This window comes from Brachionichthys hirsutus, chromosome 22, assembly GCF_040956055.1.
Source record: "Brachionichthys hirsutus isolate HB-005 chromosome 22, CSIRO-AGI_Bhir_v1, whole genome shotgun sequence".
NCBI classification, from domain to species: Eukaryota; Metazoa; Chordata; class Actinopteri; order Lophiiformes; family Brachionichthyidae; genus Brachionichthys; species Brachionichthys hirsutus.
In genome coordinates, this window is record NC_090918.1 from 4,856,665 (window position 1) to 4,873,563 (window position 16,899).

Genomic DNA, 16,899 nt, shown 5'->3' on the forward strand with positions numbered 1-16,899 from the left:
TGATTCGGGTCTCCAAACACCTGGACCGCCCTGAGACCGGGTCGGGTGAAATGTTCCAATAAGTCCTGCTGGGATTGATTGATTGATTGATTGATCGATTGATTGATTGATTGATTGATTGATTGATTGATTGATTGAACATGGTGCTCCTGAGTGTTTCGTTTCTCATGAAGCCTCGTCATCGTGACTTTCCTCTGAAGCGACAGGTGTTTTCCACATCATTCTCTGTGTGTGTGTGTGTGTGTAGGTGTGTGTGTGTAGGTGTGTGTGTGTGTGTCATTCACACTGTTTCCTCTAAGTCTAACAGAAACACAAGAAACCCTTCCTCGTAGGAAGCTGTCCGCCTCGTGACATCACTTCCTGTCAGACTCTTCTTCCGTGTCTTCAGATTACCCAGAGTTCTGATGGAGGGACGCGTCCAGCAGAACCAGTCCGATTAGAACCCGGTTCACCACGGAGAACAGGACCGGGCTTTGGCCAATGCACAGCAGCTAGCAGCTAGCCGCTAACCGCTAGCAGTGACAAAACGCTGCACCTGATGATGATGTCACTCAACACCTGAGGGAGACACACCCATCCTAAAAGCACCGTGACCCCGAGGGGGGCGGGGCCGACCTTTCCACTGCGTTTTTGCTGGTCGGACCCGCACTGGCGCTGGCGCAGGGGGGAGTGCTGGAGCCCACTTCTCTGAAGCTGGAAGGTTGAGAGGAAACCCAACAACCACCGTTTTCACACCTCCATCATCACTCGCTCTCTCTGCCGGGTGTCTCTGTCTCTCGACCTTTCTGTCTCCCTTATAAGTGACATGTTTCTGGCAGCGGGGCAGAAGACGGTCGGGACGGTCCTGTCTGCAGGCCCAGGTGTGCTCCAGGTAGGCAGGATGATTGCCATGGCGACGGCGGTGGTCTGCCTGTGTTTGGCCTTGAGTCAGGCGGGAGGCTCCCACATCCCCGTGGAGATGAACAGAACCATCCACAGCCTCCTGCGCTACTACAAGAGCGTCACCGTGAGTTCTGCTGCCGTGGTGCGTTCACTGGCCGCGCGTTTAAAGGAGCTTCTGAGTCTGACTGATTGGTTTTCAGAAGCTTCCGGACCGATCCAGATTCACCGGGAAGCTGCTCTTTTCCAGAGAACCGCCTTCGAGACAAACGGAGGTACCAAAACACCGCCTCTCATCGGGTGCTAGCCTAGCTTAGCATGGGCTCTCATCGGGTGCTAGCCTAGCTTAGCATGGGGCAGTCCCACCAGAAACTGCACAGATGAGTGATTCTCAACGAGCAGCACCTGAACACATCTGTGGAAGCAGCACAGGTGTGTCCAGGTGAGGGACACACCCAGCGGCTGGACGTCAGTGGAACTTGTTAGCTTAGCCTAGCCTCTGGGTTTTCCCACGTGCTTTTCCTCCCCTCTGCTGTGCAGGTTTTGCATCACGATAAAGCTGCTTTGGGGGGGGGGGGGGCTGGTGACTCACCACCCCACACACTTTTCCGCTGCTTTAGATGTCAGTCCGTTTCCACGGCGTCTGCGACCAGAAATGGGAAATGTTGAGTTTGGTTCCGTTTCAGGCCAAGCTGGTGTACATGGGGGGCATTTTGGAGACATACGACAAGCTCATTGGACAGATGCTGAAGCAGCTGCCCACCTCCGGCCCCCAGACCGCAGGGGCCAGCAGGGCCCCCCCCGCCGACGCTAATGGAGCTGGAGCACACGGAGACGTGAGGACAGAGCTGAGATACGTCCTGAAGAAGATCCAGGAACTCAAGAAGCATCGATACGAGGAGCAGGAGAAGCTTCTGAACGGGCTGCAGGCGCTGCGTCACATCCAGGTAGAGAGACACCGACTCCCACTGGTGCAGAGAGAGAGGGGGGGGGGAGGGAGAGAGGGGGGAGAGAGAGAGAGGGGGAGAGAGAGAGGGGGGAGAGAGAGAGGGAGAGGGAGGGGAGAGAGAGAGGGGGAGAGGAGGAGAGAGAGGGGGAGACAGAGAGAGGGAGAGGGAGGGGAGAGAGAGGGGGAGACAGAGAGAGGGAGAGAGAGACGGAGAGAGGGGGTAGAGAGAGAGGGAGAGAGGGGGAGAGAGGGGGTAGAGAGAGAGGGAGAAAGAGACGGAGAGAGGGGGTAGAGAGAGAGGGAGAGAGAGAGAGAGAGGGAGGGAGAGAGAGAGGGAGAGAGGGGGTAGAGAGAGAGGGAGAGAGAGAGAGGGGGTAGAGAGAGAGAGAGAGAGAGAGAGAGGGCCTGGGACCCACAAACACAGGAAACATAAGGCTGCGTAGGTTTATGTAGTTTAATAAAGGTTTATGTAGTTTTATAAAGGTTTATGTAGTTTAATAAAGGTTTATGTAGTTTTATAAAGGTTTATGTAGTTTAATAAAGGTTTATGTAGTTTTATAAAGGTTTATGTAGTTTAATAAAGGTTTATGTAGTTTTATAAAGGTTTAAGTAGTTTAATAAAGGTTTATGTAGTTTAATAAAGGTTTATGTAGTTTAATAAAGGTTTATGTAGTTTTATAAAGGTTTATGTAGTTTAATAAAGGTTTATGTAGTTTTATAAAGGTTTATGTAATCCATCCTTCGTTCAGCACGGTGGCACCGTGGTTAGCGCTGTTGCCTCACAGCAAGAAGGTCACAGGTTCAAATCCAGCTTGTGGCCTTTCTGTGAGGAGGTTGCATGTTCTCCCATCTCCGGGTTCTCCGGGTTCCTCCCACCAGAAACATGCAGCTTTAGTAAAGGTCACTTCCTGAGCCCTTATTGGACCCCTGTCTCTGTCCCTCAGACGGACAACGTTGCCGTCCAGAACAAGGCATTGTGGGAGCTGCCGTGGCTCTACGAGGAGGCGAGCTCCTTGTCCAACAACACCAGGGAGGACAGACGGAGGCGGCGGCGGCGGCGACGGCAAGCACAGAGGGTCAAAACTCACCTGAGCGGCGGAAACGCAAACGTCAAGAGGAAAGGATTCTGAAACGTTCCTGTTTAAAAGCCTGAGGAGGAGAAGGAGGAGGAGGATGATGATGATGATGATGATGAGGAGGAGGCTTTAGTTGTATTTGTCTAATTTCCCATATTTATGTCATATTTAAGGCGTCTATTTAATCTGACTGATTGATTATTTATTGTGTATTTATTGATTGGCTGTATTGACTGAATACATCGGAATGAAACTTTCATGTTTGTTTCTTACATTATTGTCTTCAATGATTTATTGATCTGTAATCACAGAATAAGTTACTTTTGCACTCGAGTAGCTTCCGCTCGCCCGTCACACCAGAATGGAAACAGACCCCGCCCCCGCCCCAACCGCATCACTTCCTGTGACGTCACTTCTGGTAAATGGCAGGTGGCCTCCTTTCCTGTAACTCCAGGATTACCCATCATGCAACTGTCTGCATGATTTCTAAGAATGTGGGCTGGGCTTCCCCAGCAGGTCTGAGGTCGGTCTGAGAACCCTGCAGGAGGTCACGTGATCAGAGTTTCATAGGGGCAGGGCCTGAAGGCAGGGACAGCAGGAAGCCGGGTCACAGCCGGCGGCTGCCGCAATGCACTCTGGGAGCTGAAACATCTCAAGCAGAGTGAAACAGGCCTGAGTTCAATGACGCGTCTTCAAGAGGCCCGATTGGACCAGAAGTCACAGCAGACGAGGACGACGTGCACCTGGACCACGTGCACCTCGACCACGTGGACGAGGACGACGTGCACCTGGACCACGTGCACCTGGGCCACGTGCACCTGGACCACGTGCACCTGGGCCACGTGCACCTGGACCACGTGCACCTGGGCCACGTGCACCTGGACCACGTGCACCTGGGCCACGTGCACCTGGACCACGTGCACCTGGACCACGTGCACCTGGACGACGTGCACCTGGACGACGTGGACGAGGATGACGTGCACCTGGACGCCGTGTCCCACCGCTGGAGACGTGAGACGGACAGCCGGGGACACGAAGGTGAAGTTTTGTCTTGTGTAACGTATTAACATTTGTCCTTTTATAATCATTAAATGCTATTAAACGAGTAGCATAAATGCTAATAACAACGTCTTCTTCTATGAGAGCCAATCAGGTTCTGCCTGACTGTGTGAGTCAAAGGAAGCAACATGCAAATGATGATGATGATGATGATCTGCACCATCATCATCATCGCCGCCGCCGCCGCCGCAGCTAGCACGGTGCAACCGAACTGCAGCGAACACAACTCACCTCAGATCAGTTTCTGTAGCCACCAGATATCAAGCTGCACACACACACACGCACGCACACACACACACACACACACACAGCTCTTTATATCTGCCTGAAATGTTTGGTGACATTTCAAGTTTGATTGTTTCCGGTTGCATAGGAGGGTGTGAGCGTGTTCAGAGCAACCACACACACACGCACATACACACACACACGCGCGCACACACTCGCGCACACACACACACACACACACACACACACACACACACACACACACACACAGTTCATTTTAAAATTCTTCTGCTTCTGTTACCGGTGACGTCAGCCGCTCTGCTGACATCTAGTGGAGGCACAATGTAAATACAGCCTGAACACGGGACATTTACAAACCAATAGGTCGGTATTGATCCACCCAGAGAGCTGATAATATCTGAAAAGAGGCCGAAACAAATGATAACAGACAAACGTGAGCAATAAAAGTTTATTAACAATAGTAAAAATTACTATTTTCCACCACAATAAAATTTAACAAAGGCTCACTAGAAAACTGTTGACTTCTGTACAGTAGATAAAGTACACTGTAAAACTTCAGTTGTGCCAAAAAATTAAAACCCTCAAAACTTTAAACATTAAAAAAATTATTTACAGAAAAAATAAAAATAAAAAAACCTGGCAAACGTCATGTGAATACAGCGCAGCTTTACGCTAATAGCCTCCAAACAGAAGCTGAATGGCTCAGTGGCTAGCATGGTCACTAGTTAGCATGCTAGTTAGGCCATGGCTACTTTCTTTCTGATTTTCTCTTTTCAAAGGTCAGCTAGAAAAATGTCAAGTGTACGTTTTACCCCTCGTCAATGTCTTACAGGCAACCTTTAACTCTGATTGACCTTTTGTTCGCTTCCCATTAGCCTGTCCTAGCTTCCTACTGGTCTGTTTGAACAGCTAGCACTCAGCTAGCACTGAAAGGAAATGCACTTTGGTAGATTGAACCAAATGCCCTGTGTGTTAGCCACAACAATTAAAACAGCAGTGATAACAATGAGCTGTCTGAGGTACCAACATGAAATATGCTATATTTATGCTAATGCTAACAGCTTACACGAGCACCCCTGAAAGAAGCTCAGTGCTACTTGCTGTCAGTTAGCAGCAGGCTAGTGTTAGCTTCACTGTGAAGAAAATTACACTGCAGCGGCTAGTGGCTAGATGCTAACAGTTGACAGGTGTTAGCTTAGCCCTGTTGTCAGCAGGTGTCCCCCAGTCTGTCCTGAGGCAAAAGGTGATGGCAGTTGGTTGATATGTGAGCCACGCCCCTTCACCACACACACACACGCACACACACACACACACACACACGCAGATGTTAGTGTTGACAGTCTTTGGGTGTTGTTGTGATGCTAGCTCTAATAAAAACAGATTTATCGTCAGCGTCTGGAGTGATTTCTGATAAATGGTAAATAAAACTATTTTACGTTTTTGAGTTTAATCGCCATGACAACCAGACGGATTTGAAGTTAATTATGACATCACCGTGAGTCACGCTAATTTAGCTCAAACACACACCCCCACCGCTGTCTGTGAGGTGGGGGTGTGGCTTGGCGATGACCAACTGAAGGCACAAAGTTACGACTCAGCTGTCGTCTCATTAAAACAAATAAAACCCACAACCAATCAAATCCTTAAGTCATCAGACAGAACCGCCCCCTCCCCACCTCCTTGTTCACAGTGCTTCCTGTTTCCTGTTCAGGAGGGGCGGTGCTTCCCCTGAGATGGGCGGAGCAGTTAGCATCTGCGTGTTTTACATCGTCAGTTTCATCATGTCAGCGTTTAGTCACGTTGCCATGACGACCGTTACATATCCTCCTCCTCATCATGTTATCGTTGTCAGCAACATTCACACACACGTGTGATCAGTAAATGTGTAGATTAGATTAATAAATACAAAATCGTAGTAAATAAATAAATAAGAAACCCCCCCCCCCCCAATCAGATGGATCAATCCTGTTACCAATACTGATCTTTTGGTTATGGGTTGTTTCCACATTATTGGTTTACGTCTGTCCATCTATCGACCAATCACGTATCGTGTGATGACATCAGTCACACCGGTACGTTTGATTGGATGAGTTCAGGTAGCACCTGAAGTGATATTGATCAATATAACACCTGATCAATCACCATTTATTTAATCCTATCAATGACAACGTCAATAAATCCTTCAATAAACAAGTGATACATTTTTAAACATTAATTCCCACGAACGCCAATCGGTCCAAGATCAATTATTATTGAGCAATCTGTTCATTATAATATCCTTCATACGATCACCTGAGATCAATAACCCATTCACTTCAGTGATGCAGAGCAGGTAGAATCAATATCACCAATCAATTGCATTGATCTGAAGCTCAACTATCAGTTTGTCAATAGTTTTTATTGAACTAATCATAAACACAAATTGATCGAGATGGATCAATATCAGGTTTCTGCACTGCAACGGTTGACCTGAGGAAAGTCACAAACTGGTGCTGTGTCCCATTTGTTAATTTCTATAGGATCAATGGAGGATCAATATCACTTAAAAATGATTTTGATCATGTTCTGTGTTATTGATCCTTTATGCATCACAACTGGCCTGAACTGGTTTTATAAATGGTCGGTTCCAGACCGATTATTATTATTGATCATTCGACACCATACATATTATTATTGACAGATTTGAATGTTGTTTGTTGCCAGTTTTTAAATGAATTAAAATTAAAGTTTTCTCCTGATATAAATCTAATATTTAATTTATATAATTATATAATGACCGGGGCCCCTGCCAGGGGGCGTGTCTTGATTGGCTGATTGAGCCCTGGCAACCTAAAGAGTGACGTCGGACCTGACCTCGCGCTGATTGGTCAGCCTTCATCCAGCGTGGGAGCAAACAATGCGTGACGCAAACGGCGGCCTGCGGCGTCACGGCTCAGATCATTTAACCGGCAGGTGCCGGAAAACGGAAAAAAGAGGAGGGACACACGCAAGGTAAACATTTAGTGTGTGTGTGTGCGTGTGCGTGAGCGCCCCTTCCGGTGGCCGCTGCTAACGGCTAGCTCGGTGTACTAGCTAGTGGCTACAGCTAGCCTGCAGGTTGACCTCGCCTCTTAGGCTTAGCTGTATTTGTTAGCTTGCTTGCTAGTCTGTCAGCTCATTTGCATAGAGGCCAGTTCTTATCTCTGCCTGTGACGTGTTTGGTGTGTGTTTGTGTGTTTAAGCCGTTCTGGGGGGGGGTGTTTATTGACCCTGTTTTTGACCTCAGACATTCTGTTCCTTCAGCTCTGCTTAAATTGTATTTAACTTAACAATAAAAAATGAGCAATGTTTTAAAAGAGATGTATTTTTACTGGACAAATATTTAATGACTATTAAATAAAGGGCCCCTTGTCCTCATTTTGCTCAGGGCCCCCAAATAACCTGATGAGACAAATGATCAATAACCATTGAACCTTGGCGATGAGTTCCCGAATGACTGATCAGGTGGAAATCACCGTTATTTTGACAATAATTGATCACGATGAATCACCTGATTAGATACGAAATAACAGACATTAGTCTGATATCATTTCATCTAATCCAGTTGAGGCTAATTTAATGTAATCTAATTTAATCCAATCCAATTTAGGATAATCTAATTTAGATGAATCCAGCATGATGTCACTTTGTCAGGTGTAATCTAATTACACCGTGTAATCCAGTCTATTTTAATGGAGGGTAAATTTACTGCTGGATTAAATGATGATAAACGCAGACCAAGTTCTGTTTCAATCTTTAAAACCTCCAATCAAACCGATCAGTGACCATATGAAGGATATTCTGGTGTCATGTGGCCGCACTGATAAAATACAAACATTATTTAACTCGTATGTAGCTAGCATGCTAGCAACGGCCAATTACCTGATCTCGTTTTTATATTTAAATTTGGCCAAAGAAACATCACAATTTGATGAGATAATTCAGATGAGTTCCGTTTGATGTAACCTGAAACCAGTTTAACTGTCACAATAACTTGATTGATAACTTCGTTTGACCTTCGCTGCTCCTTTCACTTCTTTTAGCGTCTCTGTAGCCGAACAAAACGCTAAACCTGTGCTTCGTAAGGCTTGGCAGTGAAGAGCAACCAGGCTACAGCTAACAAAGGCTACGGCTAGCACCCAGACTGCCAAAAAAGGCATGTAGTGAGCCTAGCTTACCATTTAAAATCTCTGCTAGGCTAGCTGCTAGCCAGTTAAAAAGGTAACAAAGTGTCCGCTAAGCAAATAGCGGTAGCAGTAACTAGCCGGTTAACAGTTAGCTGGCCAACAGGCACAAAGCTAGCACAGGCTAGCTACACGCTGTGAAACAGTAGCTAGCTAAGAGTGCTAGTCAGCTAACAGATTCAGTTTTGATTGACTGAGAAATAATTCAGGACGATGTGAACCTCAGATTAGCAAACCAATCATTGGCTCAGTATCGTCAGCTTAAATCTGATCAACGCGTGATCAATACAGGTTCAAACGGAACCTGCTAATCAATCAAATGATCGCTTTGATGGATTTTGAGCTAGGAACAAAAGGCCCTGGGGCACCACTGGGTTTGGACTGATGTGTTCTGATGGTCTGAACAACCATCAATGAGGTCACTTCCTGTCTCCGGTCGAAGCCTGAACGCACCTCAGCGTATCAATGAAGTATCCGTTACCTCGGGTTCGGTTCTGGACCGAACCGGGCTCAGCTGACCAGCTTGGGCAGAACCGTCCTGGGCTGGATGTTGCCGTTGGCGTCCGTGATCGCTGCCACGTTAGTCCTGGCTTTGGAGGAGGCGGAGCCGGTGGAGGTGACGGCGCCGTCGGAGGCCGTGCTCCGTTTGGAGGCCGTGGTTCCTGCTGGTGGTTTGGGGAGTCGCCTCCTGAGCCACGGGTGGCGGAGCGCCTGGCTGGGGGTCATCCGGTGGGCGGGGTCCCACTCCAGACACTGTTTGAGGAAGTCCAGGAACAGAGGATCGTCGCAGCCCTTCAGCGCCACGGTCCAGTCCTTGCTGCCCGGCGGGCCGCGGACCTTCCCTCGCCGCGAGCGGCCGGCGTTCAGCACGGTGCCGCCCTCCGGCAGCGCGGTGACGCTGCAGTACCGGGGGTAGCCTTTGGACGACACGAAGTTCTTGGCTCTCTTGGAGGCCTCCAGCAGCTTCTGGCTGGGCATGCCCAGCAGCTCCATGATGCAGGCCAGCTGGTCGGCCTCGTCCTCGCCCGGCAGCAGCGGGTAGCCGGTCAGCAGCTCGGCCAGGATGCAGCCCAGGGACCAGACGTCGATGGGCATGCCGTACCTGGAGCCTGGGGAGCAGAGCCGGGTCAGAACCGGGTCAAAGGTCGACCAGCGAGCCAGCGTAGGAGCTCTCTCACCTAGGATGACCTCCGGCGCTCGGTAGAACCGGGACTGGATGTAGGTGTAAACCCTTTGATGTTCGTAACAGCTGGAGCCGAAGTCGATGACCTGCGGGGAGACGGGCAGAGCGGGCGGTGACTGGGGCGCCCGGCGGTCTCCGGGGGGGCGGGGGGGGGGGGCGTACCTTGATGCCGCTGCGCCCCTGCTGCTTCAGCAGGATGTTCTCGGGCTTCAGGTCGCAGTGGATGATGCGGTTCCGCTGCAGCGAGTCCAGGCACTGCAGCAGCGAGTGGGCGAACTTCCGCACCAGCGGCAGGCTGAAGCCCTGGAACTTGTTCTTCTTGATCAGCTCGTACAGGTTCATGCTGAGCAGCTCGAAGGTCATGCAGATGTGGCCCCGGAAGCTGAAGTTCTCCAGCATGTGGATCACGTTCATGCTGGAGTCCCTGTCCTGCTTCTTCAGGTGCTCCAGGATGCGGATCTCCTCGGCCGCCTGCCGGTGGAAGCGCTTCTCGTTGCGGACCATCTTCAGGGCCACGTGGGTCTGAGACTTGTGGTCAAAGGCCTTCACCACCTGAGGGGGGGGGGAGGAAGAGGAGGAGTGTTCTCGGGAGGAAGAGCGGCGGGGCCGCACCGGGACCGGTACCTGTCCGAAGCTGCCCTTGCCGATGACCTTCAGGACTTCGTAGCGGTACGAGACGTGGTCGTGGGGAACGTGGATGTACGACCCCTGATCGTCGTCGTAGCCGCCGTTGTTGGCTCCGCCCATCACCCCTGACCTCTTCTTGGCAAACGGACCAACAAAGAACACTGCAGACAGAACAGGAAGCGGATAAGAACCCGCGTGGGCCGGACTTCACACCGCCGGATGGAGGCCGGCCCACGCACCCTCGGGGTAGCCGAACACCTCGTGGTGCTCGAAGGAGGACATCTTGGACATGAACTGCTTCATGGCCTGCTCCGGAGTCATGGCGGCGGGCTTCGGCTTGCCGTCCGTCGTCTTGGCGGTGGCGCTGCCCTGCCGACAGTGACGAGCGGCGTCTGAGGCGGCGGTCTGGCGCTCCGGCGGCGGCGGCAACCCCGGCCGGGCGGAGCTGATGGGGGCCAGGCCGTTCGGCTGGGAGGTGAGGACCGGGCGCTTGTTCTCCTCAAACAGCTGGACGGCGTCCGACATGGCGGCTTTAGGGACGCCCTGAGGATGAGGAGGAAGAGGAGGAAGAAGTCAATGATTCCAACAATTGATTAGATTCCAGTTTCAATTTAAAAGGACTAAAAGTAAAACGGAATGAAAGCATCTTTAGTCCTGCTAACGGCTAACGGGGGAACAAACGAACGCTCGGCTGCTCGGCGCCGCCGGTCCCAGCGTGTCCTTCACGCCGGACTCTAAACCAATCAGCTGCTTGGAGCGTCCCAGAGCCCGGGGCTATTGTTAGCCCGCGGCTACAGCCAACCAGAGAGCTGCCGCTCACGTGGACAGCATGCTAGCCACGGGCTAACAGGCGCTCCACGCGTCTCCCCCGTTCATTAAATGGATTTCTGTGTGCGCTAAGCTGACTGTCTCAATTGATCGTTGATCCGGTGATGACTGGATGGTTAGCGCAGACATGACTCTTAGAAAACGGTAAAGCGGTAACACTGACCGTAACGGGGTTGTGGAGCCGCGGCAGAGCGACCGGCGGCGTCGTCTTTGAGCCGGCGTGGCCGGGAGAGCAGACCGACTCACCCGGTTTGCCTGGAGACAGAGGAAGAGGAAGAGGAAGAGGAAGAAGATCCATCTTCTGATTCGGATGGATGTCGCTTCATTTAGCTTAGCACAAATACCAGAAGCAGGTCTGGTCTGTTATAAACACTATTCATGTTAATATCAGCTGTTATAAACACTACTCATGTTAATGTCAGCTGGTGTGTTATAAACACTGCATTCACGTTAATATCAGCTGTTATAAGTGCAGTATTCATGTTAATATCAGCTGTTATAAACACTGCATTCACGTTAAGATCAGCTGTTATAAACACTACTCATGTTAATGTCAGCTGGTGTGTTATAAACACTGCATTCATGTTAATGTCAGCTGTTATAAACGCAGTATTCACGTTACTATCAGCTGTTATAGACACTGTATTCACGTTAATGTCAGCTGGTGTGTTATAAACACTGTATTCACGTTAATATCAGCTGTTATAAGCGCAGTATTCATGTTAATATCAGCTGTTATAAACACTGTATTCATGTTAATGTCAGCTGGTGTGTTATAAACACTGTATTCACGTTAATATCAGCTGTTATAAACGCAGTATAACCCCGTTTCTGCTGCTGCTAGCTTGCTGCTAACGGTTTGCAGCGTTTATTACATAATGGTGCTTTACAGAGGATTATGACTACAGGTGACAAAATGTACATATCACTGCTAGCTAGCTGGCTGGCTAGCGCTAGCTAAAAATAAACACCGGAGAAGAAGACGTCTATAAATAAACACCAGAGAAGAAGACAGACTGCACGTTCATTCCTCAAGTCGTTTTCATCTAATCCGATTAAAGGGGCGGATTATTCCTGATGATATAAAGACAGTTTAATGGTTCGATTTAAAGCGAGCTGGGCTGCTCCGGCAGGGTTTACGGTCAGCGGGGCGTCCCTGCTCCACGGACGGGGCTCAGGCGCCCTGACAGCGGCTACAGAGGCTGTGCTCACCCGCCGGGAGGACCGACGCTCCGGGCTTCTTGGCTAACATGGCGACCGCTCCTCTCCTCTGGACACCGACGGACAGGACGCCTCCTCTTCCTCCACCTGTAGTTCTCCTTCTTCCTCCTCCTCCTCCTCCCCCTCCTCTTCCTCTTCTTCTGAGATTGTCTGCAGCTAACAAACACCGAGTTGGCTCGTCAGCGCCCCCCCGCTGGTCTGGAGTGGACACAGCGGCCTGTGTGAGTACTTTGTCCTTATTACTTCATATTTGACGAAAACATGAGCTTAAAGTGTTAAAATTCGTAATTTATAAGACATCACGAATAAACTCTTTATGCAAATCTTTGATAAAGTTCTCCCGAGCAGCTTTGCGCACTTTATACTGAATTTAAACCTTTTATTAACTTTATTATTATTTCTGCTCTTAACTTGTAATTTGGAAATATAAAGAGCAGAAACAAGAACCGTTAGATTTCACAACGAAGGTGAAATAGGAGCGTTTCTGTGCCGCAATCCTTCCTGTGACGGCAGCCGGTGCAGAAACCCAACGGTCTGTTTGCAACACCGGAGCCGTTATTCAGGACACGCTTCGTTCGGGCGTTTCTCTCGACTCTTATTTTTCAGCTCTGAAGTCTGAACGAAACTTTGAACGATCTTTAAGATCAAAGACAGAGAATCCTTTAGTTTAGAAACATTTATTTATCAAATCAATTCTTTTCTGTTGCCCTGAGGTGAAACATCATTGATTCGGATTCTGTCGCGGCCCGGTTCCCGCTGGTTGCCGTGGTTACAGCGCGCTGACGTCCACCTTCAGGTCTTTGGCGACCAGGCCGGAGGTCACCGGGTGCATCGCTGCTCTGTGAGCCAGAAACACTGAAACCGCTTCGTTTCGGTATTTCTCAAAGTTGAAAACTTCCCTGGAGAAGAAGAAGAAGAAATATATTTTTGAACATTGTTGAAGAAAAGCCTGAAACGAGACGGAGCTGCGGCACGGCGCCGCACCGGAGCAGCGGCCTGGTGAACTTCATCCTGCCCTGGTCGGTGGCCATCTTCAGCGCTTTGGGAACCGCCTCCTCCCACCTGGAGCGAACGCACAAGCGCAGCCACCTGGAGGGAAGAACAGCCAATCAGCAGCAGCCTCCAGGGCGGAGGGGAAGGGGCTTCAAATGCAGGGCGTGGTGTGAGAGCGTAACCTGAAGCGAATCTCAGAGTTCATGCAGGCGTTGAGATCATAAAGCTGCTGCATCTTCTTCACGTGGGTCAGAGGAAGAGGATCCTGGAAGGACAAACGGGCTCGTGGTGAGGGGACCGGTGGACCGTGGTGGACCGCGGTGGACCGCGGTGGACCGCGGTGGGGGGAAGAGATCTACCTCATGAAGCAGGAGGGACAGGAACTCGATGAGCTGGTGGGAGGACAGCGTCTTCAGATCGGACTCTCTGAAGCTGCTCAGATCCTGGTCTTTGGCCTGAATGGGGCAACAGGGGCGGGGCTTTGGTTCCAGTCACAAAAAACTAGCAGCAGCAGGTCCAGGTCTTACCTTGATCCACCTCTGGGACAGAGCAATGCAAGCGTCTGCCAGCGTGGAGTCGTACCTGGAGCACATGGAAGCAGAACAAAGTGCTTGAAGGGAGACCTGGAGGGGGGCCTGCTGGACCTGGAGGGGGTCTGGAGGACCTGGAGGGGGTCCGGTGGACCTGGAGGGGGTCTGGAGGACCTGGAGGGGGTCCGGTGGACCTGGAGGGGGCCTTAAATGATCCACTCACCGCGGTTTGACGGGAGGCATCCCAGGAGTGTACATCCAGGCGTTCCAGTCCACCTTGTTCAGGATGTCCACCTGAGACACAAACAGGAACCTGAGGTCAAGTCCAGCCAACACCGGGGCAGGTCCTCCCGGTCCCGGTCCCGGCGGCTCTCACCTTGTCCTTGAAGTAAGTGAACAGGTAGCTCTTCCACTCGTCTGAAGTGACGCTGCTGTAGGCGAACATCTGGATGTAGGACTTCACGAAACCCATGAACACCTCTGGGGGGGGGGACAAAACGGCGTCAGGCTCAGACCGCTGGAGGCGTCCCGGTGTCCCAGCTGTTACCTGGCCCCCCCATCAGCTCCTCCAGGTGGTAGAGCAGAGCGAAGCCCTTCTCGTAGGGCACGGAGGAGAAGGCGTCGTCCGGGTCGACCCCCTCCAGGCTCGGGACCAGGTTGGTCAGAGGGTTGTTGGCCCCGAAGGTGTTCACCTGAGCCACGAAGCAGACAGGAAGCAGTCAGGGAAGGACCCCCCCCAGGCAGGCGGGGCGACCCCGGACAGGCTCCGCCTCTCACCGAGTCCTGCAGCTCCTTCCAGCCCCCCCGGGCTTTGAACTGCCTGAACGGCTCGCCCTCCATGCTCCGCCCAATCATCCTCTCCAGGTAGACCGTGTGACCCTCGTTCAGCCTGAGGCGACAGCAAGGCGGCGTTATCGCCATGGCAACCTCACGCCTGCACCCCCCGGAGGGGGCGGAGTCAGACCCCCTACCAGAAGTGTTCCCAGGTCTTGTTGGTCACCAGGTTCCCGGTCCAGCTGTGGGAGATCTCGTGGGCGATCACGTTGGACAGAGATCTGTCTCCTGCCTGTGGAGAGGACAAACAGCTGCTCAACGGTCACATGGTCAGCGACAGGTGAGCGTGCGTCCACAGACCAGCAGCGTGGGCGTGGCGAAGGTGAGGCAGGGGTTCTCCATCCCCCCGTAGGGGAAGGACGGGGGGAGGACCAGGATGTCGTACTGCCCCCAAACGTACGGGCCGGCCAGCTGCTCCGCCGTCCTCAGCATGTCCTCCGTCTGAGGGAGGGGAGGGGTTAGAGGGGTTGCTCGGCAACCAGGCGGGTAAACAGCCAGACGGGTAACCGGTTACCTGGGAGAACTCAAACGCTGCTTTCTCCACCAGCTCTCTCTCAGACCAGACTCTGGACCGGGGTCCGATCTCCCTGTCAGCCAATCAGAGCACAGACACACGGTTTACCTGCTGGGATTGGTGCCCAGGTGGGGCGGGGGGCGTACCTGCTCTCCAGAGCCCCGGCCACGATGGCGATCAGGTAGGAAGGCATGGGCACCTGAGGTCAAAGGTCAAAGCGGGTTGATCTGACTGAGCGGCTGGTTTATGTGAACGATCCGCTCGTTCTACTTCCTGGTTATTGGCCCCACCCACCGGCTGTCGGAACCTGTAGACGACCCGGCCGTTGTCCTCGGGGTCAACTTCCTGTCCGTCTCTAATGGCGCTCATCACCGCCACCAAGCCTTTGGGCGCAGACACCTGAGAGCCAAAGAGGAGGTAACGCGCCTGCCAGACTAAACTCGGGTCACACCAATCCGGCGACATGACTGGGCGGCCGCCAGGTGGGCCTTACCTGAGCGTAGTAGGTGTGTTTGACCGAAGGGCTGTCCTGACAGGGAATCATGCTCCTGCAGTGATGAGCCTGGAAGACGAAGCCGAGGGGAAACCGCAACACATTTGACTTCCTGCTTCCTGTCCTTGTGTAACCCACTTCCTGCCAACGGCTGCTGCAGCAGACTCACCTGACACTGACTGAACAGGTACGGCTGCTGCTTCCCGGCCGTCTGTTCGGGGGCGAGCCACTGCAGCGCCGTTGCCGACGGCGACGTCTCGTAGGTCACCGCCACGATGGCGTGCTGCCCCCTGATTGGTGCACAACACAAACGCGTTAGCGGCACGTCGCTCCGGGCGCGCGGCACCCGAGCGAGGAGGAGAAGGAGCCGTCACCTGGACAGGTGAAAGGGCAGCGCCACGTCCAGCGGCGTCCCCTTGAAGCTGTGTTTGGGGCCCATCGTAAACGGCGCCGCTTGTCCATTGGCGCTCACCGAGGCGATCTTCAGGTCTCTGGTGTCCAAAGTCTGCAGCAAGTAGATTTAAGACTAATATCAGGCCACGCCCACCTGCTGACAACACCTGCAAGTCAAAGTCCAGGGCAACACGACCAGAAGTACCTCAGAACCATGAAAAGATGACGTCATTGATCGCGTTATTGATCTCTTTAACGTTTTATCTTTTTTTAAGTATTTATATTTAAATATTTCCACTTTTAAACGTCATAATGTAACGGAATAAACAAAGAAACGTCATCACACGGCGACTAGAAGTGACTGACGGACCCCTTCAGGGACCGGAAACACGGTCTGAAATCTAAAGCTCCATGAGCCGCACCGGGAGCCGCACCGGGAGCCGTTCACGTTACCAGAGCGGAGACGCGGTGCTCCAGAGCCTCCACCGTCAGCTCCGCCCTCCCTCTGATCACGTGTCTCACGAAGTCCAGGTGGAGGCTCAGGCTCAGGTGTTTGGTGACGCACCTGCCGAGCGACGAGAAGGAGCACGGGTCGGCCGCCATGTCCGGGAGGAACGGGAGGACTGAGCCGGCTGCCTGTCCGCGTCCGCGGTGTCGCCTCAAACCGGAAGGTGCTCTGCGCGCTTCCGGGGAGCGGCTTTCCAGAATAAAGGTCTGCGCCAATCGAACGAAACGAGCTTTTATTTTCCGACTGGGCAGGAAGTCAGCAGCTCAGTGACCCTCTCCGCTAGGGGGCGCCGTCGGTAACGCGCCTCTGCTCGTGATGGAGGACCAGAGGATGAGGGACGGAGGACGCAGAGCTCCGACGCGGT

At 52.1% G+C, this 16,899-nt stretch overlaps 2 protein-coding genes across 2 annotated transcripts; one reads left to right on the plus strand and one right to left on the minus strand.

The window, feature by feature from the left end:
- Positions 1-880: 880 nt before the first annotated feature.
- On the plus strand, positions 881-2,958 carry ifng1r (interferon gamma related). The gene is made up of 4 exons (XM_068755527.1): positions 881-1,006; positions 1,083-1,154; positions 1,566-1,826; positions 2,773-2,958. Exons 1-4 carry the CDS (start codon positions 881-883, stop codon positions 2,956-2,958), a joined length of 645 nt encoding a protein of 214 aa, XP_068611628.1.
- A 1,685-nt stretch (positions 2,959-4,643) lies between these two features.
- Positions 4,644-16,744, minus strand: dyrk2 (dual-specificity tyrosine-(Y)-phosphorylation regulated kinase 2). Its single transcript, XM_068755138.1, has 22 exons — positions 16,481-16,744; positions 16,009-16,139; positions 15,804-15,924; positions 15,635-15,703; positions 15,436-15,540; positions 15,288-15,340; positions 15,142-15,214; positions 14,928-15,068; positions 14,765-14,859; positions 14,571-14,682; positions 14,341-14,485; positions 14,170-14,273; positions 14,017-14,087; positions 13,791-13,845; positions 13,623-13,718; positions 13,475-13,528; positions 10,461-10,719; positions 10,219-10,382; positions 9,757-10,146; positions 9,590-9,680; positions 8,893-9,520; positions 4,644-5,486 (listed from the first exon to the last, which is right to left on the minus strand). Exons 1-21 carry the CDS (start codon positions 16,628-16,630, stop codon positions 8,922-8,924), a joined length of 3,078 nt encoding a protein of 1,025 aa, XP_068611239.1. The 5' UTR covers positions 16,631-16,744; the 3' UTR covers positions 4,644-5,486; positions 8,893-8,921.
- Between the last annotated feature and the right edge of the window lie 155 nt (positions 16,745-16,899).